This window comes from Diabrotica virgifera, chromosome 3 (genome assembly GCF_917563875.1).
Source record: "Diabrotica virgifera virgifera chromosome 3, PGI_DIABVI_V3a".
NCBI classification, from domain to species: domain Eukaryota; kingdom Metazoa; phylum Arthropoda; class Insecta; order Coleoptera; family Chrysomelidae; genus Diabrotica; species Diabrotica virgifera.
Window position 1 is genome coordinate 67,052,858 of NC_065445.1, and position 27,228 is coordinate 67,080,085.

The window sequence follows — 27,228 nt, forward strand, 5'->3', positions numbered from 1 at the left end:
AATCAAATTTTATGCAAAAATGCGAAAAATCAATTTTGATGATTTTTCAATGTTAACTCACTGTATTTTTGGTCGCTGTAAATATATCCTTTTGAAAATTATACTTTGTTATCTTTGAAGCATTTAGATAACAATGAGATTTGTCCAAAATGACTCAACACGTTAAAAGAGAAGTTGTTAATTTTTAAACATTTTGTCGTCAGATTTCGTTAGTTTCATGTTTACTTAAAAAAGTTGAGTGACAAACTTTTTAGTTTATAATTTTAATTAACACAGAAATAAAATATAATTTATGAAGAAGTTTTCCAAAAAAATTTAATTTAAAATATGCAATAGGAAAAATGTTATGTGACTTTATAGACGAGCGGCACACCCCAAAAAAAGCTTATTTCTCGAGATACTGATACTAACTTTGGTCATACTTTATATTTTTGATGGTGCTCAAAACTAAAATTAGGGTTGTTTTGAATTTTACGTGGGGAACATTATCAAAATCGCAACTGTACCCTAAAAATAAAAAAAACACGTTTTTTTTTTAGTTTAATTTGCTACATCTCTGTTCCATTGTAATATTTTTTTCTGATATTTTTATAGTATATATTTCTCACCTTTCTGAAGACAATGGGACCTGCTTCAATATTTCTGTCTTGCCATAAAGAAAGTTATAAATTGTTTGAAGTAAAAGGTGCAGATTCTTGAATTGCAAAGTTTAATCGCAAGAGTTGAGTAACAACATTTGAAATTTAGCTGTTTAATTAATTTTAAGTTAAAATCTAGAGTACAGAGAACAAAATGTTTTATAGAAAAAAAGTGGTGTAACTTTTAATTTTAAGGAAAACGTGATTTCATCTTTTTTTATTTTTAGGGTAAAATTGCAATTTTGACAATGTTTCCACATCTAAAATTCAAAATAAAACTCATTTTCGTTTTCAGCACCATAAAAAGTATAAAGCAAGACCAAAATTAGCCATTCACCACACCGTGGTTGATATCTCGAGTAATGAGCGTTTTTTTTTTTGGGGGAGTACCACGTACCACTCGTCTATAAGGTCGCGTAACTTTTTTTCTGTTGCATATTTTGACTTTGTGGCCTTTTTATTGTTATTTTTTAAATTTATTTATTTAAAATATAATTTTACTAAATAAATGTGCAACATAATAATATTCATAAAATTCAAGTTTCTACCAAAATATATAAATATAATATTAAGCTTCAAATCCGGTATACTGTCAATGTTAAAAATGGGCTGCAACGGTCTAGCGCTAGCGAATGCTAGTCCGCGAATTTATTCTCATTCGGCTGCGCCCATCATTTTTTTTTACTTTAGTCGGAACGCAAAATACTCTTTTTTATAACAATACTGTTTCAACAATTTTTAACATTTTCTCTTGCAAAAAACTTTGTTAAAAACTTTGACTTTTCTTATAAAAGATTGGTTAATTTCAGATCTTAGTGTTGTTAATTAACGTAACAGTGATTTTTTCAAAAAAAGGGGCTATCTTAGACCCCATGGGCCATAGGAGCTAAAAATTTTTTGTAGAAGTTGCGTATTTTAACCAGCTTTCAGTATTTTTTATTGCCATTTAATTTGATCTAATTTCTACGAAATTATTGTAATTGTTTATAAGCTTCAAAACTGCTATTTATTAACAAATAATTTTGTGTACGTACGTGTATTTTTTTTTAATTTTTTTTTTTTCATAGGGTATTAGTATACATCTTAACGAAGGAAATGAGTCGCTGATTATTGAGATACATTCAGCCATATTAACTGGACCAGCCTCAGAACTTAGCTCGTTTTTCAAAAAAATTTATAAACAAATTAAATTTTGCAAAAACTATTTAACAGATCTGGACCATTTTTTGCACACCATTCAAACACCATAATGCCCTCAAGTTTAGGTATATTTAAACATATTTCAATAAACAATAAAATTGTTATTAACAATATTCAAAAACAGTGATTTTGTCGTCCGTTTTGCAATAACTTTTTTGTTTATTAACCGATTTTAATTTGGTGTATCTCATTCGATGTATCTTTTTTTTCTGAAAAAGTTACCTCTGGACGTCAAATTTCTAAATAAACAAGTTTTTAAGTTATGAGCAAAAAACTAAGTTTGACGTTTTGATTGTTTTTTTAAAAAATGTTCCACTAAAAAATTGATGAATCCCAAGATGGTAGCCTTTTTGTAATATCTCATACTACACATCTCAACTGTCAAACCTCGTCTTTTCAGTTATGTCGAAAATCGGCTTATTTTTTACTAACTTGATTGGTCTATATTATATATTTTTTATCCCTGCCGACGTTTAATAGGTAAACTGGTAAAGCAGGCAACAACACGCGTCGTTGGTCTGAACCTTTAGACAACTGCGTGAAAATGTAATTTATTTATGGTACTATGGTTTGTTTTTTAACCAAGAGGAGTGATTCAAATTTACCGCGCTGTATTGCTTGTTTGTAATTGGTCCAACAGCAGGCAAGTTTACTCCACTGTTATAAAATTTTGACACTAATGACATTTATCAAATTTTGACACTAGTGACATTTCATAGGTTAATTAAGTTATATCGGCGATTTTTGTGTTTTCTGTGTTATTCCTTTAATTTTTAGATTGTTAGTCTGCTTTTATATAAAAAGCAGTTGTTTTTGGAACTCTTTAGCGACGTATTAATTTAATATATTTATGGATTACCGTTGAGGGCCGACTAGATCAACCAAAAAAGAAGATGTATTTGGTTATTATTCCAGTGACTTTCTTAGTTTACTCCTCCTGGTTAAAAACAAACCACAGTACACTTTAGAAGACCAAAAATAATTTTTTTTTAAGAACTTTTTTCTCAGAACCCTTGTTAAAAATGAACATAAAACTTTTTACATATTAATCTCTAACTCTTAGAGAATACAAAAAATATATCTTTTTTCATTTATGCACGTACACTAATATTGTAGAGGGCGCAAAAGTCGAAGCCTCGAAAAATGATGTCGGGCAGTTAATCTCAGGATTGGGATATCTGAAACAAAAAAATCGTACTGCATTTGAAAAAGAAACGTTTCTTACGTGACAATTTACCACACTTTGACCAAAAAATAAAAAATTGAGATTAACTGTCCGCCATCGTAACTTTTTTTTCGATGCCTCGACTTTGGCGCCCTCTACAATATTAGTGTACGTGCATAAATTAAAAAAGATATGTTTTTTTTATTCTCTAAGAGTTAGATATTAATATGTAAAAAGTTTTTATGTTCATTTTTAATAAAGGTTCTGAGAAAAAAAATCTTGAAAAAAATGCTTATTTTTGGTCTTCTAAAGTGTACTAGTACCTTAACCCATTAACGTCTACGGCTACCATATGGAGCCAACAAATTGCGTACGCATCGACTTTACCATATTGTTAGGTAAAATTTCGCAGAGAGATTCGGCCTATTTATAGTTCAAGGCTCTGTAGTGCTCTTCTTGAATGAGCAATTCAAATTTAGTTTTATACCTATTTTCCAGTGTAATAAATTTTTGAATTTACGGTTGGTTTTGTTTGTGGCAAAATATGGACATTCGTGTAAGTATTTTATTTATTACTTTTTGCAATAGGATCCTCGTTTTTATTTTCAAAAGATTTTCTACAACTTTAATAAGTACCTTGTAAAGGGGTTTCATGATATTTCATCTTTTGGCTTTTTCGTAATTAGGCCAAAAATATGGGTGTTTCCAAATGGAACCGCTAGGCGGTTTGCTGGATATGTTGTTTTCACTATTCTTTTTTTACTTTTCTTATTTTTAGAGGAATTTCTTTGAAATAAGATCTTGTTTTCGAGGAAAACGAAAAAAATAACGATGTTTCTGCCGTTTACATAGAATCTCCAGATACTAACATTTTGACAGACGAAGATTCGGCAGATGAAGATGACGCAGGTTTTACTGATAGTCGAAATCGTAACCAGCTGTCTTCGGGCGCGGAAATGGTTTTTCGAATGATACTAGAATCGAAAGCACTGCTGAAGACACGTTCGTAGAAGAAACCACTTAGATCCACCCCATACTATCAGAGCAATTCCATCTGCGCCAACTAATGGAGGTCTAATTATGTTCACGCGGCAGCAAAATGTAGATTTTTGCTAAGAAAGGGATTTGGTTTCTACAGTATATGATTTTCCAGAGTCTGATAACTCAAAGTATGCTGGTTCAAGCCCTTTAGAACTTTTTAGATTACACCAACTAGACCTGTTAAAAAGTTTTCAAGACAGCATAAAAAAATTGTTGTTCCGAGGCCAAAAATATTATTTCAAAATACAATAATTAGCTCAGTAAATGAACGGGAAATTCGGCGATACTGTGTAATTTTCAGGGGCAACACCGAATTGCATGAAAATTTGGATTTAGGTTCTACTTACCCTCCACTTCAAAGTTGAAATTGTGCCGTTGGTTGCTTTTACTTGGGGGGTGACAGTCACCCCTTCTCGGGGGTGAAAAAACATACGTTCAAGATAAGACCGGAAATGGATAAATTGACTGATTTTAAGCAACTTTTTTTCTAGAGTTTTTTACTTAAGTCAATACTTTTCGAGTTATTTGCCATTGAAAATGTTGATTTTTCGACAAAAAAACTACGTTTTCAGACGGTTTTTCGCAAATAACTCAAAAAGTAAATATTTTATCGAAAAAAATATCCTTAGCAAAAGTGTAGCTTATAAAAAACCCTAAAAAACGGTGTATCAGTAAAATCTATCAATCAAATAAAAACAAAGTTGTAGCTCATGAAAAATACGTTCTTATTCGTCTTATTCCAAATCGAATATTTCAAGGTGAAATCACCGAAAATATAAGCACTTTTCGGGAAAAACCCATTTAAACTTTTGTAAGGTGTTTATAAAAAGCTTTGTTTTATTTGTTAACAAAAGTTTTAGCATTAAAAATAAGCGAGTTACGCTCAAAATAAAGTTGGCGTTCTTTTTTTAGCGTTCTTTAAAAATAAGCGAGTTACGCTCAAAATAAAGTTGGCGTTCTTTTTTTTTTGTAAAAAATCGTGAAAATCTCGCCGAATGAAATTAATCGCTACCGCTTTACAAACAATTTACTTACCTATCTATTTTTTATATGATTTGTCAGTCTCACCGGTTTAAAGTGTTTATTTTTGAAAGGGTTATAATTGAGAAAGCTTGAATGGGTCACTAATCACGCGTGTATGCAAATTTTGAACAGCCATATCTTAACCAATTTTTGTTTTACGGAGAAACAAAATGAAAGTAGCATATTTATAATAGCAAAACCTACATTTTTTTACTCTGTAAGATTTATCTTATCACTAATACTTTTTAAGTTATTTTGAAAAAATGAAATTTTTCAAAAATTTTTAGAAAATGTTTTACTATAAAACCAAATGTTTTCAAAAATAAGCACTTCAAACCAATCAAACTTACAGATCATATAAACAATACACATACAGTTAAAATATATGGTAAAGCCAAACGATTAATTTCATTTGGGGTGCTAAATAGAGGGAGGTTTTCACGATTTTTTTTTACCAAAAAAAAGGGGCCAACTTTTTTTTCAGTGTAACTTGTTTATTTTTGATGCTGTAAACTTTTGTAAAAAACAAATAATAAGCTTTTTTTCGATACTTTAAAAATGTTAATAAGGTTTTCCCGATAAACGCTTCTTTCTTCGGTGATTTCGCGTTGAATTATTCGATTTGGAATTAGACGAATAAGAACGTATTTTTCATGAGCTACAACTTTGCTTCTACTCAATTTGTAGACTTTACTGGTACACCATTTTTTTCGTTTTTTTATGGGCTACACTTTTGCTAAAAATATTTTTTTCGATAAAATATTTATTTTTTAAGTTATTTGGGAAAAACGGTCTCAAAACGTAGTTTTTTTGTCGAAAAATCAACATTTTAAATCGCGAATAACTCGAAAAGTATTGACTTACGTAAAAAACTTTATAGAACAAAATGTGCTTAAAATAAATCAATTTATCCATTTCCGGCCTCATTTTAAACCCGCGTTTTTCACCCCCCAAGTAAAAGCAACCAACGGCACAAATTCAACTTTGAAGTGGAGGGTAAGTAGAACCTAAATCCAAATTTTCATGCAATTCGGAGTTGCCCCTGGAAATTACACTCCAAAACGGTCATTTATTGGGCTAAATAAGGTGGCACTGATTTGATAGCGATTTATCTTGCTATCCAATTTTAAATCCGTTCCAAAAAAATTATATTAAACTATTTTTACATACCTAGGGGACGCGAAGATTAAAAATGCATGGGTTGTATAGGAAATCTGGTCGTACCATTACCCAATTGGAATTTACACGGGCAATTATCCAAATGTATCTAACACGATAGAAAATCGAATAACATTCGAGAGTGACTCTCGAATTGGAGATATTTGGTACGAGCGATTAAATATTTTGTGGTTTCTGTACCAGAAAACAAAAGAAGAAGATGCGCACGGATTGGATTTTAAAGTTGAGGGAGAACAATGTGCTGCAAATATGATGTGGTCCTTTGTATTGACTGTTTTCGCAATTTTCTTACCAAGTAACTCTTAACGAACATATTCTCGGGTTGGCTCCTAGTGGTCCCATATGGGAACAGTTTCTTTTCTCAGTAACTATTTCATTTACAAAAAAATTTCTTGTTATCTTTTGTACAGAATACATTTAACGATTTTTATTAAATTTTGTCGAAAACAAAAAATTTTTTCTAGGCGTTAATGGGTTAATACCCGTAAAACTCGCTTCTATATCTGGGCTTGTAAGAATGCTCTAAAGAACCATCCCCACGTCTCTTCCGATTCTGAGCAACGCGCCCTTAGTTCATCTTTGTGTTACACTTTCAGATTCAGGTAACGCCGGCGTTCTCTTTTTTCTTTTCTATTTGTTATTTTTGAAACTTGCATATAATATTTATACCCATATTTCCAAGTATGAAAGCAAAAATAGGAAAATGGACAAAGGTATAATCTAGAAAAAATTAAAAGGTAATAAATAGTAATATAAACATTACAACTTAAAAAATATTCGATCATTAGTAACAAATATACAGATAAAGACAATATGGCACAGTTTTAAATAAACATTACTCATTTTTCATAATATTCTTATACTATCTCATCTTATTTTACATAAACAATATTCAATATTCCTCAGTCAATTCTTTGTGGGTTGAAAGTTCTAATAGTGTGTCATAAATAACTTCTTTTTTCGAGTTCTCAATATCTTCCGAAGTTGCATGTTTCATTAAGTAGTGATCGTCAAACAAGTATTTCCGATGGAACTGTTCATCGCATACTTGACATCTGTACCTCGGGTTTCCATGTTGGGTTATGTGAAGTTCGAGTTCCTCTTTTGTACTAAATCGTTTCCAACATACGTTGCATCTAAAAATTAATAAACATATAAAAATATATAAGGTACATTCCATGTCAAATCACTCAGACAAAAACTTTTGGGTCTCCGATTTGTCTGAAACTTGGTGTATAGCTTCTCTGTAACATAAAAATAGAGCATTTAAGCCTGAACAGTCTTACAGTGACAACAACTGATTTTTAGGCTTTTTAGGTTTTTATTTATTTTTTTCTCAGCCGCATCGAGAGCTAGCGAAAAACTTTAAATAAACAAGTTGTAGCTTTCAAAAAGTTCTGTCCAGTAGTAATATTACGCACAACCAAACTTATATGGAATCATCTGATATTTCTTATTATTTCGCGCGAATTAAAAAAAAACAAACACACGAAGTCGAACAATATTTATTTTAAAGAAATTTAATAACAATTAAATAAAACAATAAAGTATTTAACAAACAAATTGAAACGAATAATGTTAAATTATTTTTTTTTTTTTGGTAGTCAGTGTTATCACCTCTAATGGTCCTTATGCAAGCTTGTTTGCGTGAGCACGCTCCTAATTAAATTATTAACATTTTGTTGTGGTATGTTGCTTCATTCTTCAAGAGCAGCTTATACTAGCTGTCATAAATACGTGTGATGTTAATGCCTTTTAGGTCCAAATGAATTAAAACTCTCTTTCTTGGTTCAAATACATTATATTTACAATCAACTCCATCAATGACTAACCCTAACAACGTATTTACATATATCAGTACAACCTTACATTAACTAAATACTGAGTACAATAATCATATCTATATCATGGGACATTCACTTTTATATAGAATAAACTATTTCGACATCACACGCGGCCTCGGTCATGGGCGATCGATTATATGAGGCGTATCATATCAAAAGTGACAATCTCCCACCTAGACCAATCTGAGCAAATTTATAAAAACGATTTGGACATAAAAATCTGAAATTTTAAAACATTTATTTCTACAGGTACAAAGTTGTTACATTCATAACTATAATAAAAATAGTAAATAACTTGTAGTCTCATTAATATAAACGAAAATCGCATTAATATAATGGATATTGCTGACTTTGATATGAACTGTTGGAGATTGTTTATTTTGTTGTGATAGCATATGGAGATTGTTGACTATGCACCAGATAATTTAAAATATTCGTTTATGAGTGAAGATGGGGATTAATGATTAACATTCAACTTAAATTATAATTTATTGTTATTTAAAGTAAACAAATTATTTAGGAATTAAACTTAAACGACATATTGTATAGTGTAGATATACAACAAAATTGTAGGCTACATACCTTGATTCTTTCTTCAAAGTTCTTTTCCAATTCTTCGAATTTGAAGGTCTTTGTCTGGAATTTTCTTGATTTGTTTCAGTAGGATATTGTTCCATAATTAATAATACGTTATACCACTCCTCAAAACTGAATACTTTTTGTAATAAACCAAATTTTCTAATTGTGTTTTTCACGAAACAACCACCATTTGTATGTTTACAAGCATACTAAAATGACATTATCAACATGAAGTGTGGTTAAGTCACGTGATGGATATCTTGATGTTCATTGGTTGAATTGGATATTGTCAACTATGCTGTGAATACCCCAAGGAGATTGTTAACTTTGCAGCAAATGCCAGTTTTATTATATAAATTTGTCAGGGATTTTGTCTACTTTGACAAAAATACTCCGACTTATCCTATAAAGAAATAGCTAGAGTGCAAGGGAGAACGAAAATCTCAATTTTAATAAAAATTGGAGATTGTTAATTTTGATATGACACGACTCATATTATTTACTTTGGTTATTAACTTTCAATAAAAACATCTTTTTGTACAGGGTGATATTATAATACTACATAGCCGTGTGGTGATTTTTGGATTATCTCGGCGAGCTCTAATTTTTCTTTTAAGCATATCCCACAAATAAGCTCGGAATGGGACGTTTCGGCGTCGCCGTTTCGGCGTGGCCATTTCGGCGTGGCCGTTTGGGCGTAGAGCCGTTTCGGCGTAGGCCGTTTCGGCGTAGGCCGTTTCGGCGTCGGCCATTTCGGCGTCAGAAATTTTATTTTAGTTGACTAAATACCTACATTGAGGTTTATTGGTCAGGCAATTTTTTGGAAAAAAATCTTTTAATATAGTTATTTAAATACATTGGAGTTCATTGGTCACACAATTTTAACATTAATGGTCAAGTAGAAAAATAAACTAAATATATTTCTTTTATAAACATTTTGTTATATTTTATTCTGCAAATACCTATATTGGATTTTTTATTAATGCATATTAATAATAATTGCTGTTCTCTTAATTGTCCCAGAGCTAATTAGATGATAACTGACATTTTTCAACTTTAATTAGACATACATTATATGGTATATAGACGGAGAATTTTAATATTGTTAAAATATCTTTTTTAAGCAAAAATATTTGCAGAATGTATATTTTTAAAAAAAATTAAATTATACAATATTTTCTTGAAAGGAATCTGCTTTTAAAATATTTACCATTAGTTAGTATAATAATAGTTATCCCTATATTTATTGCAGTTTCTTCGAAAATTTAAATACAAAATTCTATAAATCACATAATAATGTTATTAACATTTCCTCGAAAACTAAATTACCTGTTAATTCCAAATGACATTATCATGTATCAATTAGTTGTTGATTTCAAAAATTACATTATAATGTCATTAACGAGAGATGCAAGTTATTTGTTGATTTTAAATATTCGAAAACTAAATTAGTTGTTGATTTCAAAAATTACATTATAATGTCATTAACGAGAGATGCAAGTAATTTGTTGATTTTTAATCTTAAGGGAAATTTTAAGTAGGTACCTACCTATTATTGATTTGATTGGTTGGATTATTGAGGGTACAGCTATATAAACAGAGATCAGTTTAAGAGTTTATGTAGTGTCTTATAATATTTCATAGTAGTATTTATACGATATACAGACGAAGAATTTTTAAGCTATGGAACGAAAAATTTTATCGACCAGAGGAAGAGAGAAATTTACCACTGATGGTTTCATGTATGTTTTTGACGCTGTTAGTAAAAGCGATGAATCCCTAAAATTTTGGAGGTGTGAGAGGAAACAAACGTGCAAAGCAAGAATACATACAAGAGATGGTGAAGTCATCAAGAAAGTAAATGTTCACACTCACGACTCCTCGGCGATGGACGTGGAAGTAGCACAAGTTGTTACAAAAATGAAAAAGCGTGCTACAGAAACAAACGAAGGGACAATAGTGGTAATCAATGAGTGCCTGAGAAATACAAGTCAAGCTTGTCATGGTCGGCTCCCAAACACTGGCGCGATGAGAAAATTCATCAGACGAAAACGTAACGAAGTTCATGCAGCCCCATCAAATCCGACAACTGTTGAAGAGTTAGTAATTCCCGAGTCTTATCGTGTTTACACGTTACAAGATGGCGTAGAAGAAAATTTTTTATTAGCAGATGATGGAGAAGGATTGCAAAGAATTTTGATTTTCGGGAGAGAATCGTGGCTGCAACATCTACAGACCTCAGATGTGTGGTATGGTGACGGTACATTTGCTATAGCACCATCTCTATTTTTACAAGTATACACAGTTATGGCCACAAAATATAATGGAGTCCATCCAATATTTTATGCCATGCTGCCGAATAAAACAAGATCCACATATACCCGTATGTTTGAATTGATCAGACAAATTGTACCAAATTTGCAACCCAGAGCAATCCATTGCGATTTCGAACAGGCGGCATTTAAGGCAATGGAAGATTGTTTTCCAGGCGTCGACATCAATGGATGTTTTTTCCATTTGGCACAAAATATGAAGAAACAAGTGGCTGCTATGGGATATACGAGAGAGTATAATGCTGATCCACAATTCGCTTTAAATTGCAGAATGTTGACAGCATTAGCATTTGTTCCTATCGAACATTTAGATGATGCCTTTGCCGTTCTAGCGGAAGCTCTACCTGCTGAACACCAACCACTTGTAGACTGGTTTGAAGACTACTATATTGGACGTATGAACAGAAGAGGAAATGGCAGAAGACCAAGTTTATTTCCCCAAAGGATGTGGAACCTCTACCAGAGAACTCTGGATGGAGAAGACCGGACAAATAATCACGCTGAGGCCGCCCATAGAAGACTCAAGATGGAATTGGGAGCAGATCATCCAACCATATGGAAATTTATAGATGGCCTGCGTCAGGTGCAGAAAGGTCGAGATGTCTATTTCGAGCAACTTGTGGCAGGTAATCTCCCACCATTGAAATTAAGAAAATACAGAGACGCAGATGATCGCATTTCACGGCTTGTGGGAAATTTTGATGCAAACGGGGATGTTTTAGAATTTTTAAGAGGACTAGCACATAATTATAATATGTAAGTAGGTACTTTATTTTAATTAATATTTCGTGAATAAGTTTTGTAGGTTAAATATAAATGTCTTGTATGTAAGTATAAATGTTTCAGAATTTTTAATTGGACTAGCACATATCTAATTATAACATGTAAATACTTTATTTTAATTAATATTTCGTGAATAAGTTTTGTAGGTTAAATATAAATGTTTTGTATGTAAATATAAATGTTTCAGGATTTTTAATTGGACTAGCACATATCTAATTATAACATGTAAATAATAACTAAAATAAAATATTCATTTTTCCAAAATCTTGTTTATTCATTTATTTATATATAATATCTACAGCTAGAAGCCAATTACAGATATTACATTAACTATGAGCTAAATAACAAGCACACACACATAAGTATAAAATTGACATATACAAATCTACCATTAATATTAAAATTTTGTGATCAATGGACTCCAATGTATCTATTTAAATAACTATATTAAAAGATTTTTTTCAAAATAATGTCTTACTAATAGACTCCAATGTAGGTATTTAGTCAACTAAAATAAAATCTCTGACGCCGAAATGGCCGACGCCGAAACGGCCTACGCCGAAACGGCTCTACGCCCAAACGGCCACGCCGAAATGGCCACGCCGAAACGGCGACGCCGAAATGTCCTAGACCCAAATAAGCTCGGGTGTGTATTAGAATAGTTGAGTATTTATTAATGTAATGGCGATTGCGACATGCCGTTGGCCTAGGTCGCTACTATTGTTGATATTTATACTCGAGTTCGAATACCAGTAATAAAGTATAATGTAGTCAGATTGAAGTCGTATTTATTATACACTACATTAATTCAGGACCAAAGCCCCTTGATCCCAACAACCAATCTATTTCTGTTACAGTCCAAAAAAGTTTAATTTGAAATATCTCAGTGGCATACTATTTTTTTCAAACCATTACCTGTATACGCACTAATGATGAATATAAAATTCTTAATTGTATGTCAAAAAATGCACGATAACCACCTCTTAAAACCCACCAAATTTTATTACAATGTTGCCAGTAGTTTCGGCGAAATCGTAAAAAATGGGTAAATTTTTTTTTTTTTCTTTTTTGGCTTGGACTATGGTCATTCAGCCAGTCTCAATCAAAAGTAAATGTATTAAAGATATTGCCAATTAGTGAAACTTGGTTATTATAATATTATTACAATTTTTTACTTCTTATTTACCTACTCATTACAGCTAATGTACATACTATGTTAATAAATATAAATATATTATATTACTTAATGTTTATCAAGAACACATAGTGTATACATTTTACAAATAAAAATATTAATCTTAATATTAACATAAATGCATTCTTTTTTGTATTTTATTTTAGTTTTTTTTTGTTTTTTTTTGTCACTACGATAGGATGTCAACCCGGTTCATCCCCGCGGAGGTTTAAATCCTCTTACCCTCAAACCACACGGACCACGCTGCAGCGCTACGCTGTGGATCCACAAAAGTAGTTTACCGTGGGTTCTTATGCGAGCGACTGTGGCCGGCTACAAACGCTCGTGTGGGGTGCGCCGGCCACTCTACATAAGAGCCCACGGTAAATCATCGTCAGCCACTCTGTGGATCCACAGAGTAGCGCTGCAGCGTGGTCCGTGTGGTTTGGCTCTTAGTGATTTTTTCTTTAATATTTTTTTTAATTATTAATTTTTTTATTTATTTTTTTTTGTTTCATGTTTTTATTTATTTTTTTTTTAATTTTTTTTTCTTTTTTTTTTTATATTTTTTTAAACATATTTTACAAATACTTATAACTAATTACAATAATATTTTACTATCCGACAAGAAAGATACCAAACAGTCAAAAATTTTCTTTTTATTCAGTGACAGAATAAAGAGAATATTTACAGGGAGTGGGATGTTCTGGTCTATAATTCTTTTAATTAGGTGATTGGTTAGGTGTTTATGCTTTTTGCATTCAAAAAATATGTGGTTCAAGTCACTTTTAACCTCACATGCTTGACAAATATTCGAATATAATATGTTTATTTTAAATAAATGTGCAGGATAACATGCATGTCCAAATCTAATTCTACTGATGGTGGATATGTATTTGCGAGGGAGGGTGAAATTCTTATACCAAGGTTTTTCTGGAATAATCGGTTGTATCAAACTGTATTGTGTTGTTGAAATATTACAGTACCTTTCCCAGTGTGTTTTCCAGCTCTTCATCTGTTCAGTTCTTAAACAAGCAAAAGCATCTAGAATGCAGGGCTGATATTTGGTTACTGTTTCATGGATGAGGGAATTTTTAGCTAATTGGTCTACATGCTCATTATGTGTAAGTCCTGAATGTGCTTTGATCCACATAAGTTTTATTTTTGGGGTGTGTTTATTAATTTCAAATAAGATTTTTTTTATTAAAAAAATGTATGGATTAGAAGTACTACAAGGTAGGTGAGGTGTTTGAATAGCAGTAAGCACAGATAATGAATCAGATAAAATTACTGCGGAATTATAGGATGCCAACTTGAAATAAATTAAAGCCTCATATACCGCCGCAGCCTCGGCAGTAAAAATGGAGAAATTTGAGGGCAGTTTAAACATTTTTTCTATAAATTTATCTGGAATATAAAAGGCACAACCAGTACCATTTGAACTTTTGGATGCATCTGTATAAATACAAACAGATTTTGACCAATTTGTAAGGTAGTTGTTTAAAACAATACTGTTTAATAAAAAGTGCTCATGATAACTGGGTTGTATAATATCTACTTGATTTAGTAACTCAAAGAAATCTTCGAAATCTACCACTTTATTTGCAACTGCAAGTTCAGTATTATTATCCGCAGTGTTTCGAAATGCGTCACATAACGGTGGCGAGTTTTTGTGAGCCCAATATTTATTTGTTAAATCAAAATAATTTAAAGTACTAATTTCTTTATATAAACAAGTGTTGTAACATCGGATCTTTAGAAGAAATTTTTGACTGAGATATTCCCTTCTGAATTTAGTCGACGGTTCCATTGTTTCAACATAGAGTGGTTCAATAGGGGTAGATCTCATAGCACCTATGCAACAGCGCAATACTGTGTTAGAAAAACATCTATGCGACCTAAAATATTTTTACTAGCCGATCCATACAGTACTGAGCCATAATCTATAATAGATCTGATATATGAACGATAAAATAAAAGACATGTTTCAACATCTGCACCCCACCAAGTTTTTGCAATTGATTTAAGAAAATTTAATGCTTTACTGCATCTATCAAGCATAAAATCAACGTGCAGTTTCCAGGTCAATTTGGTATCCAGAATCATACCCAGATATTTTACTGATTTACAAACAGGAAAGTAATCGTCATTTAATTGTATTTGTTCTCTTTGAGGTACATTGTGTCTAGTGAATATACAAATGTTAGACTTGTTGTTTGCTAACTCAAAACCATTTTTTTTTAAACCACTCACAGCAATGTTCATGGATATTTTCCAATGTGTTTAAGCCATCATTATATTTTTTAAATTCAGTATAAATACAAAAGTCATCAGCATATTGTATTATATTAAACGAAATATTGTCGATACTAATATTATGAAAATCAGCTGTGTAAAGATTAAATAGAAAAGGACTTAAAACTGACCCCTGTGGGAGACCTGAGCTATTAAAACGTGGTCCAATGAGTTTATTATTTTCAACCCTGATATATATTTTCCTGTTTTTGTAGAAATTGACAATATTTTGAGCTAGAAGAGAAGGTATTTCGAATCGATGAATCATTTTGTCTTTTAGCATATCTAAATTAACACAGTCATATGCACCTTCAATATCCAAACATAACATTGGTACATATGTATTTCGAGAATATGCATTTTGAATATGAGTTACAATAGTAGCGAGGGCATCCATAGTACCACATCCTTGTCTGTAGCCTTGTTTTCTTTCTTGTTTTCTGTCTTGAAAACGGATGGCGTTACAAATTTTTTTTTACTAAGCACACCCCATTTATTTTTCAGTTTTTTACCTATCCTAGAGGCGGCGTTACCTTTTTTGAAACACCCTATATAAAATTGTATCTAAAAAGCGAAAAAATGCGGTTTTTTATTTTTAAAATTATGTTTCACCAATTTTAAAAATATTGTGCAAAAATACACGTTATATATACACACAACGCAAAAGTCTAAGGATATTTTAATAATTTGACAATACCAATGACAGAAATTTCATGACCATATAAATTTGCTTGTACTATAATTGTTGATACAGACACTCACTTCTTATCAAAAAAAAATTGTAAAACTGATAGCAATACGTGTTTTAGAATGTTTTTTTATAAGGGACAAAAAAAACGACATTTTTATGTTTTGTTTATTTTTAATTTTAGTCACTTTATACCATTCTTGCTTAATAGGTGAGTTAAAGATATTGTCTTTTTACCATGCAACGACAACATTTAACATTGGACGAGATGAATAGAGCCGTGGGCCTCCTTCAAGCTGGTATGCGACAAACTCAAGTTGCTGACCAGCTGGGTGTCTCCCAAAGCGTCGTAAGTCGTTTGTGGCGTCGGTTTAGAGACACTGGGAGTCCAGCCGAGCAACATCCAGGACGTGGTCGCTCTAAAACAGTCGCTCAAGACCGATATTTAATTTTAAATGCCAGAAGGCTGCCAACAGTCACAGCACCCGAGCTGGTTAATGAATTACAGCTTGCACATAATGTAACAATTAGCCGCAGTACTGTGAGGAATCGTCTCCATGAAGCCAATCTTCGTATTCGGCGACCACTGAGATGTCCACCTCTATCTAGAGGCAATCGCGCTGCAAGATTAACCTGGTGTCAAGAGTTTCAGAATTGGACTGACAATGACTGGACCACAGTTTTGTTTAGTGACGAGTCTAGATATGGATTTCATCCAGATTCTCGTCGGACAAGAGTTTGGAGACGACCCGGAAATGGAGAACGATTACGACATCTTCAAGAAGTGTATGCATACAGAGGTGGTACATTAATGGTATGGGGCGGAATCATGATTGACGAAAGAACTGACCTCATTTTCCCACGTGGCTTTCTCAGAAGTCAGCAATATTTGGAAACTATTCTTGAACCTGTTGTGCGCCCGTTTGCTGCTGCTGTTGGAGAAAATTTTTGCTTTAGGCATGATAACGCTCAACCACATGTTGCGCATATTGTAACAAACTGGTTGGATAACGAGGGTGTTGATGTATTGCCGTGGCCAGCACAATCACCGGACTTGAATCCCATTGAGCATGTATGGGACATGCTCCAACGAAGAATTACTCCACATATGGGCAATATCTATAATGAGTTTCAATTAAAAGAGCTTCTGAGAGAACAGTGGACACAACTACCTCAAGCAGACATTAACAATATGATTCGGAGCATGAACAGTAGATGTAGAGCTGTGATAAACCAACGTGGTGGCCATACTTTATTTTAAGTTTATATTTCGTATTTTTGACATTTTATGGTGGTATGTGAAACATGGGTGATTTGCAATAATTTTTTTTTCTCCAATTTTCTGTTTTTTTGCAATTTATGGTTTTTGACATATTAAACAACAATTTAAACTACAAATTTTGTATTACTTTTTTTTAAGTTGATTACAGATAAACAAAATACGTCTATTTATAAAAATATCCCTAGACTTTTGCGTTGTGTGTATTTTTTTGTGAGAATGAGTGTCTTTGTTTACTCATTTAAAATCGTTCTAAAAATTCAAATTTCCCGCCAAAAATTAAAAAACAGACGGAACTTTTTGAATGCTTCAACTTTTTTATCGCTAGTTCTCGATGAGACGGAGATAAAAAATCATAAAAAGCCTAATAAGGCTCTAGGCGGGTCACATGACCACCTAGGGGGCTAAAAATTTCAGAAAATGAGCTTCTCTATATGTGCTAAAAAGTGGCCTATGTGGAATTGCAATCAAGTTGGGGACATTTTTAATCATCTTACCCGGCTAGGCCCTTTATTTAAATAAATACCATATCACTGCATAATCGCTAAAAATTATATTTAAAACACTCAAGAAAAAAACTACTATTTGGGCTTAAATTAAATGTATTATTTTTATGTATCGCAGAAGCTATACACCAAGTTTCAGATACCCAATCGGTGAACCAAGAATTTTTTGAAAATAAAATTGAGTGGTTTGAAATGGAATCAGCCTATGAGTTATAGTTTTAATATTTAGATATTTTCATGAAAGCGGCATGCAAGATATTTATGGGTTTTTTGAGAGTTAAAGATATGATAGCCTTAGTTCAGATAGCCTTAATCGAAAAGGAAATTAATCCTTTGTTTTGTTAGTGCCTAAAAAGCTGACAACCGAAACAAATGATAGTGTGAATGCTATGACTGGGGTTATCTCTATGGGGACTCAATTCACAAAAAAATATTTGAAGATATTCGAAAAATATCCTACTCACACTTGACACATTTTTATGCCAAGCAACTAAACCGGATTATGCAGAAAAATATCTTTAAAATCATTTTTCGACCACACCAACCTTCACTGAACATCTTATACATGACCTGGGAATAACACAGTTAACAAAAAAATATTGTGTCCAAATTTTGATTAATGAAACTTATTTACAGTTATTCCAACGGATCTTTGCACAAATGTAATGATTGATTTGCAAACAAGTTAAATCAAAACATTCAATCAAACGTACATCAGCATGTACTCTCAGGGCCGGTTGTTCGAACGCTAATCAACAATGATCATTATCAAATAATTAATTACTGTCAATGTCAACTTTGTTTGGGTTCTTAAAAATTCTGTGGAGTCTATAATCAATTAATATAACAATAATTATTAACATAATTAATAATACATCTCATAATTGTAATTAATTATGTTTTCAGTAACACAAACAAAGTTGACATTGACAGTTTTGGTGACAGTAATTAAATATTTGATAATGATCATTGTTGATTAGCGTTCGAACAACCGGCCCTCAATGTAGTTATTAGGAAATGGCTATTATCCCGGTGAACGTATTTTTTATAAAGTTATGTTATTGAAGTGTTTGATCTTTTTTTACTCTTGAGGAGATTTATGGACTTAACATTAAACAGCTTGAACATTATACCGACTATTACTAATATAAAAATAAATTTAGACGTAATAGGTAATAAATAAATAAATAAAAAACAAAAAGTTAAACAGTAATCTCGAAAATAAACAAAAAAGTCTCCATTCGGCAGAACTATAGCCAGACTCATGTAGTATAATGTAGTAAAAATAAATAATTACCGAAAGTTAACATAACATAACATAAGAGAGCAACAGTTAGTCATTCTAACAATTATGTTTGAAATAAAAATTACAATGAAATGTACAAACACAGACTAAATAATATGAAAACCCAATTTTAAACACAACAAATGCGCCAATGTCACTAAAAATGATAAACGTCAAAATTCTTAGTAAATAATCGCTTATACTTGTTAAACTTATTGTGGTTTCTATGGACAAGCGGGTTAATTTTGTGATACTAGTTTCTGTGAGTAAAAAAGAGACTTAGTATAAAAAGTAATTCGTGAATAATTTCATACATGTGCTAAGATCCGTTGGAACTAATGATGAAATAGAAAATAAAAATCATATCTAGCCCAGTAAATGACCGTTTTGGAGTGTAATTTTCAGGGACAACTTCGAATTGCATGAAAATTCTGATTTAGGTTCTACTTACCCCCACTTCAAAGTTGAATTTGTGACGTTGCTTGGTTGTTTTTACTTGGGGGATGACAGTCAGCCATTCTCGGAGGTAAAAACGCGTGTTTAAAATAAGCCCGGAAATGGATAAACTGACTGATTATAAGCAACTTTCATTCTATAGAGTTTTTTATGTAAGTTAATACTTTTCGAGTTATTTGCGATTGAAAATGTTTATTTTTCGACAAAAAAACTACGTTTTGAGACGGTTTTTCGCAAATAACTCAAAAAATAAATATTTTATCGAAAAAATATTCTTATTTAGGGTCGATTTCTCATACCTGCGGTAATCTATGGTTCAGTTGAACCAGGTTCACCGGTGATCTACGGTTTTGTCGGGATTGCATTTCTCATTGCTCGTTCATGTCAGCGCTCGTTCTACAGCTTTCGAGAAATGCCAATAGATGGCAAAAGGTAAAAAACTGTCGCCATTTTGAATTACCTTTTTTATGCTGTTTTTGAGTAAAGTTAAATTTAAGTATTTATGGTCAAATAGTCATTTTAATAATTATAAATAAATATTATAAAAATAAAAATAATGTTATCCTTTATCGTTAGGCTTAATATAATAAAATAGGATATATTTATATATGATAGCGTTTCGTGTTAATAGAACGCATGCGTAGTCCATGAAATCATCTGAACTGAGTTCTGAAATCTTTGAACGGCCGAATTCCACCGTTCAAGCATCGTTCAAGTTTAAACTGCCATCGGTTGAATGTGCGAATTGAGAAAGACGATTTTGACTTTAAACTGACGTTTACTAGAAGTTCAGGTTAAACTGGAGTTGAACTCGATATGAAAAATTGGCCCTAAAAGTGTAGCCTACAAAAAATTTTAAAAAAATGATGTATCAGTGAAGTCTATAAACCGAGAAAAAGCAAAGTTGTAGCTCATGAAAAGTACGTTCTTATTCGTCTAATTCCAAATCGAATAATTCAACGTGAAATCACCGGAAAATTGAGAAATTTTCGGGAACAACTTATTAACCTTTTTTAAAATGTTTAAAAAACCTTTATTTTTATTTTTATTTTTTACAAAAGTTTCTAGCATCAAAAATAAACGAGTTACGCTGAAAAAAAGTTGGCCCTTTTTTTGGTAAAAAAAAATCGTGAAAATCTCCCTCTATTTAGCACTAAATAAAAGTAATCGTTACCGCTTTACCATTTACTTTAAATGTACCTATGTGTATTGTTTATATGATCTGTGAGTTTAACCGATTTGAAGTGCGTATTTTTAAAAAAGTTTGGTTTTATAGTAAAAAAATTTTTCTAAAAATTTTGGAAACATTTCCATTTTTCAAAATAACTTAAAAAAGTATTAGTGATATGAAAAACCTCAAAGAATAAAAAATGTAGGTTTTGTAGTTATAAATATGCTAGTTACATTTTGTTTTTCTGTAAGGTAAAAATTGATTAAGATATGGCTGTTCAAAGTTTGCATACACTCATGATTAGTGACTCGTTCAAGTGTTTTCAACTACAATCGTTTCAAAAATAAGCACATTAAAACGGTGAAACTGACAGATCATATAAAAAATAGGTAAGTAAATTGTTTGTAAAACGGTAACGATTAATTTCATTTGCGAGCTAAACACGGTGAGATTTTATGATTTTTTTTACCAAAAAAAGGGGGCGTACTTTATTTTGAGCGTAACTCGCTTATTTTTAATGCTCAAAACTTTTATAAACAGTAAAAATAAAGATTTTTTTAAAGCCTTTAAAAAAGGTTAAATGTGGTTTTCCCGAAAAGTGCTTCATTTTTTGGTTATTTCACGATGAAATATTCGATTTGGAATTTGACGAATAAAAACGTATTTTTCATGAGCTACAAATATGCTTTTGCTGGATCATAGACTTGATGAATACACAACTCTTTTCGTTTTTTTCTAAGCTACATTTCTGCTAAAATTACTTTTTTCGATAAAATATTTACTTTTTGAGTTCATTGGGAAAAACCGTCTGAAAACGTAGTTTTTTTGTCGAAAAATAAACATTTTTAATCCCAAATAACTCGAAAAGTATTGACTTACATAAGAAACCCTATAGAACGAAAGTTGCTTATAATCCGTCAGTTTATCAATTCCGGGCTTATCTTGAATGTATGTTTTTTTACCCCCGAGAAGGTGTGACTGTCATCCCCAAGTCAAAGCATCCAACGGCACAAATTCAACTTTGAAGTGGAGGGTAAGTAGAACCTAAATCCAAATTTTTATGCAATTCGGAGTTGCCCCCGAAAATTACACTGTATCGCAGTATTTCCCGTTCATTTACTGGGCTAATTGTGTAATGAATTATATAAGAAGTTTCTTACCTATGAAACGTTGTAGAAGACTCTAGATGGGTTTTCTCGTGTCGCTTTAAACTGGGCCATCTCTTATAAGTTAGATCGCAATAATTACACTTGAATCTTTTAACCACTAGATGGGTCTGAAGGTGCACTTTCAGTTTTTGAATACCGTTGTAATATTTTCCGCATATTTTGCATGGCACTGGATCATCTAAAAAAATCAAAGATTTGTCGATTTGTTATTACTTAAACAAATCCGATATACTCGGTTCATTGGTCCTAGTTCCCAACTGTCCAGTACCCCGCACAAACCTTATGGAAATTAGGTCCCAGTGGATTTTGTTCATACTTTGGGAAAATGCTCTTTGAAGCATCCTTATAAAAAGATCTCATGGGCACAACTCAATCGTATGAAGGATTTTCAAGATATAGAGGCACAAACTCGGAAAATTATAAGATTTACTGGGTATTCCAATTCCCTGAGTTACTGGTTATCTGGCAACATGTAGAAGTTTGGATCAAGAAAAAGTACTAGTAGTCTAGGATTTTTTCCTGGCTATCCAATGGCGACCTTTACTTTGACCTTAACCTTCAACAGACGTCATCTTCTGAAGTTTCGAGGGATTTCGGCATTAAATTGATAAACAGATTACTCATGGGTTTTTGGAATCGCTAAACACGAATATGCTATCAGGATTGACTTCCGGAGGACGTGGTGGCCAGGGCTACTGCAAGGGACGTCATCTTCTAGAGCAGAGGTCGGCAACGTTTTTAATGTAAAGAGTGAAATACTAAATTAAAAATTCATGGCGGGCGCCAACTATTTTTTTTACCTAACAAATATATAAATATAAACGTATAAAAAATATACGTTTTGAATTTCTTGTCTAAATTAACAATAGTTTAAAGGCGCATTAAAATTTATTGAAGGGCGCAGTGGCGCCCGCGGGTGCCGCGTTGCCGACCTTTGTTCTAGAGTTTCGATAGTTTTCGGCATTTAATTGATGCAAATGAATTACTGGAGGGTTTTTTGAGGGCGCTAAACACGAAGATGCCACCAGAACCGACTCCCGGAGCACCTGGTTTCCAAGGTCAATGAAAGGCGCTCCTGGAGTTTCGAGGGCCTTTGGTACTACATTAACCTTTAACTATCCGCGCAAGTTATGAAATAACTACACGCGTGGCGTACTTTATACGCCACAAGGAAATACACGATAACAGCGGATTTGTTTATTTTTTTTTTGAAAAAATACACTTAGTTTTTTGTTATAAACCTTATTCGACATCAGTGAATACTTGGAGTTCCTTCTCAGTAAGCCAATTGGGATTTATAACTGAAATCATGGAATAACTGGATTCCACGATAAATAAAATTGCTAATAAAAAATTTTTTGAAATGTGATTTGTTACGGGAGAAAAAGTATTGTTTATAAAGAAAAATGTATTTTGTGCCATAATGACTAAAAAACAATTGAAATATGTACTTGTACTACTACTTATATTAATATAATGGTGGCGCATATTGTCCACCACCGGAAACAACAAATAATAAACTGTAAATTACGATCTTCCCAGAACGCCGATTATAACGAAACTAAAACCAAATTGTGAAGCACATTCCAGTGATAGGTTAGAGACATAAACAAGGTCAAAAATTAAATTTTTAAATATATTTGCAGTAGAATTCTTATATCTGGCGTACAAAATACGCCAGCGCGTGTAGTTAAAGGTTAATGCAAACGGATTAGTTATAGGTTTTTGGGGTGTAACACGAATGCGTGATCAGCACAGACACATGAGCACCTTGTGCCTAAGACAGGTTATCTTCTGGAGTTAAAAACCTAAGAGTAGGTAATCCATTTGATTCCCCCATTTGATTTCTCCGAAACTCCAGAAGATAACCTGTCTTAGGCACCAGGTGCTCCTGTATCTGTGCTGATTACGTATTCGTGTTCAGCAACCCCAAAAACCTATAACTAATCCGTTTGCATTAATGTAGTACCAAAGATCCTCGAAACTCCAGGAGCCTCTTTCATTGACCTTGGAAACCGGGTGCTCCGGGAGTCGGTTCTGGTGGCATATTCGTGTTTAGCGACCTCAAAAAACCCTCCAGTAATTCATTTGCATCAATTTAATGCCGAAAACCATCTAAACTCTAGAAGATAACGTACCTTGTAGTGACCCTGGCCACCACGTCCTCCGGAGGTCAATTCTGATGGCATATTCGTGTTCAGCGATCCCAAAAACCCATCAGTAATCTGTTTATATCAATTTAATGCCGAAAACCCTCGAAACTCTAGAAGATGACGTCCGTTGAAGGTCAAGGTCAAAGTAAAGGTCGCCATTGGATACGCTATTTAAGCCAGGCAACACGCCACCCGGTGGCGATTTCTCGAAACATCATCTGGGCCATTAGTTTGTTTTGATTGTGTTTGCGTTTATAGCGTTTATACTGTTTATATTTAATATTTTAGTATTATTATAGTATTTTAGTATTTTTCATTATAGTATTTTAGTATTATAATAGTTTATAGTTTATTATTAATACATAGTTTATAGTTTTTGATCTCTTGCCAGTTTTAAGATAACCTTTGATATACAAAAACTTAAGTCATGAATCACTATTGTTGTGTTCCAAATTGTTTCTCGTGGGCGAAAAAAAACCCGGAAATTAGCTTCCATACGTTTCCTACTGTGGGAAAATCTAGGGTGATTGTGGAAACTAAGCTGGGAAACAAAGAATTAGTGGATCGGCGCCAAATTTGGATTAAAAATTTAAGAATTGGAAAAAAGGTTTCCCCTCACATGAGAGTCTGTTCTCTACACTTTACCGCCGAAGACTATTTTCGCGCAGGTATGTAATACATACAAAAAAAAAATGGTGAGATAACAACAGACAGACAGAAAATACTAGGAATAGTCGAAGAGTTCTACACTATATTATACACAAACCAAGTTAACAATGTCATAAATCCAGAAAATAGACACACGGTACAAAACCAGGGATCTGAGGATATTCCAGAAATTAGTCAAGATGAGATACAATATGCACTCCAAAAAATGAAAAACAACAAGGCTCCGGGAGATGATGGAATAGTTACAGAAGCTATAAAACTTGGCGGAACTTCTCTTCTGAAAAAAATACAAGACCTCTTCAATCTCTGCTTGTATAGCCAAAAAATTCCTATAGCTTGGAATAACTCAATTACAATTCTTATGCATAAGAAGGGTGACAACATGAACCTAGAGAATTACAGGCCAATTTCTCTACTCAACCATTTATACAAACTGTACACCAGAATAATAACCAATCGATTGGAAGCAAAATTTGAGCTGTACCAACCAAAAGAACAGGCTGGTTTTCGCCCCAACTACGGTACAAATGACCACCTACAGTGCCTCAAAGTCTTGATTGAAAAATCAATTGAATATAATAGACCTCTAGTTCTAACGTTTATAGACTTCCATAAAGCGTTTGATACTATCGAATTACCCGCACTACTTAAGGCATTGGAAGAGTGTCGAATTGATCATAGGTACACCAATATTATAGAAAATATATACAGAAATGCTACAACAACTATAAATCTGCACGGTCCTACCAATAAGATATATATCAGGAGAGGTATTCGACAGGGAGATACTATGTCGCCTAAGTTGTTCATTACTGTACTTGAACATGCTTTGAAATCACTGGAATGGGAAAATAAAGGAATAAATATCGATGGTGAGATGCTCAGTCATCTACGATTCGCAGATGATATTGTTCTGATTTCAGATGACCTAAAAACTGCCAATGATATGTTGAATGAACTCCGCAATGCAGCACGTAAAGTAGGTCTAAATATTAATTACCAAAAGACCAAAATGATGACGAATTTAGTTCCGAGCCATCCTTTAAAGGTAGAAGACGTCGAAATTGAAGTTGTTGACAGCTACATATACCTTGGACATACGGTAAAAATTAGCAGAGACAATCAAACTGCTGAGCTGCTAAGAAGAATAACTCTGGGATGGGCAGCATATGGAAGACTACGTGATATTTTTAAAGGTGATATACCTATCAGCTTAAAAAGAAGAGCCTTTAATCAATGTGTCCTGCCTGTTCTTACATATGGCGCAGAGACACTTACCCTAACAAGGACATCTGCACGAAAACTACAAGTGACGCAACGTAGAATGGAAAGATCATTGTTGGGCATAACGTTAAGAGATAGGGTAAGAAACGAAGAAATTCGTAGAAGAAGTGGTGTAGAAGACATAATAAAACACATAGCCAAAATTAAATGGAAGTGGGCAGGACACGTCGCTAGAATGAAAGATGATAGGTGGACCAAAAAAATCTTGGAATGGAGACCGAGAGCGGATAGACGAAACCCGGGAAGACCACCCACAAGATGGACTGACGACATAAAGAGGATTTGTACCAACTGGATTGCAGCAGCGCAGGATAGATCTGAATGGAAGTTTTTCGAGGAGGCCTATGTTCAGCAGTGGACGACTATGGGCTGATGATGATGATGATGATGATGTAATACATAATTCAATTTGTAGGTTAAGTTTTTTTGTATTTTGATTTCATATTAAGCACTTGTTTTTTATTTCAGATCGAATAAAAAGGCGTGTTTTGAAGTTAAATGCCGTTCCCACTCAGAATCTTCCATTGGCATCTGAACATACACCTGGAACATCAGGAAGAGAAGAACGAGCCAAGAAAAAGCACCAGCAAGAAGAAGCTCCAAAACCTTCATGTTCTGGTGAATGTGAAGATGTTGATGAAGATGAGATTAATAATTCAGATATTTCAGCAGCTGCCAAGGGTTTGTTACTCTTAATGAATGGAGGCCATACCCATACCTCTGATAAAGTGTCTCCTTCTTCCACCCGTGATGCAGAAATACAAGTGAACACACCAAAAGTTGAGACTGTCTGTGAACTTATAAAGACTGACGGTGAATTAAAACACTTTGCAGGTATAAACAATTTTCAAATATTCAATTGTATAGTAAATGTGTTTGAAAAATACCACAAAGACAAAAAAGTGCATAGGCTTAATTGTAGACAAAGAATAATGTTAGTTCTAGTGAAGCTGAAGACTAGTCTCCCCTATGTTACATTAGCTTTTTTATTTAGTATTTCCCCAGTGCTGTGTAAAACATACATTTGTGACACGATTCCAATTTTATCGGACATTTTAAAGCCACTTATATATTTTCCCCCGAAAGAGGAAATACTTCAAAATATGCCAATCTGCTTTTCCAATTTCCAAAATGTTAGAGTAGTACTAGACTGCACTGAAATATACATTCAGACACCAAAATGTTTATGCTGTAGGATACGCTTTTATTCACAGTACAAATCGCATATGACTCTAAAGTTTATGACAGGGGTCTCTCCTGCAGGATTGATAACTTTTGTCAGTAAACCTTATGGTGGAAGGGCATCTGATAAAG

The 27,228-nt window shown here is 32.9% G+C and overlaps 1 protein-coding gene across 1 annotated transcript in view; it reads right to left on the reverse strand.

Moving 5' to 3' along the window:
- Positions 1 to 6,942: 6,942 nt before the first annotated feature.
- Positions 6,943 to 27,228, reverse strand: part of LOC126881875 (zinc finger protein 816-like) — a 71,366-nt gene continuing 51,080 nt past the window's right edge. Inside the window, exons 7-8 of the mRNA XM_050646525.1 lie at positions 21,800 to 21,986; positions 6,943 to 7,382 (exon numbers count right to left, since the gene is read on the reverse strand). Of these exons, the coding sequence (XP_050502482.1) occupies positions 7,139 to 7,382; positions 21,800 to 21,986 (431 nt within the window). The 3' untranslated portion in view covers positions 6,943 to 7,138. The remainder of the gene's footprint in view (positions 7,383 to 21,799; positions 21,987 to 27,228) is intronic.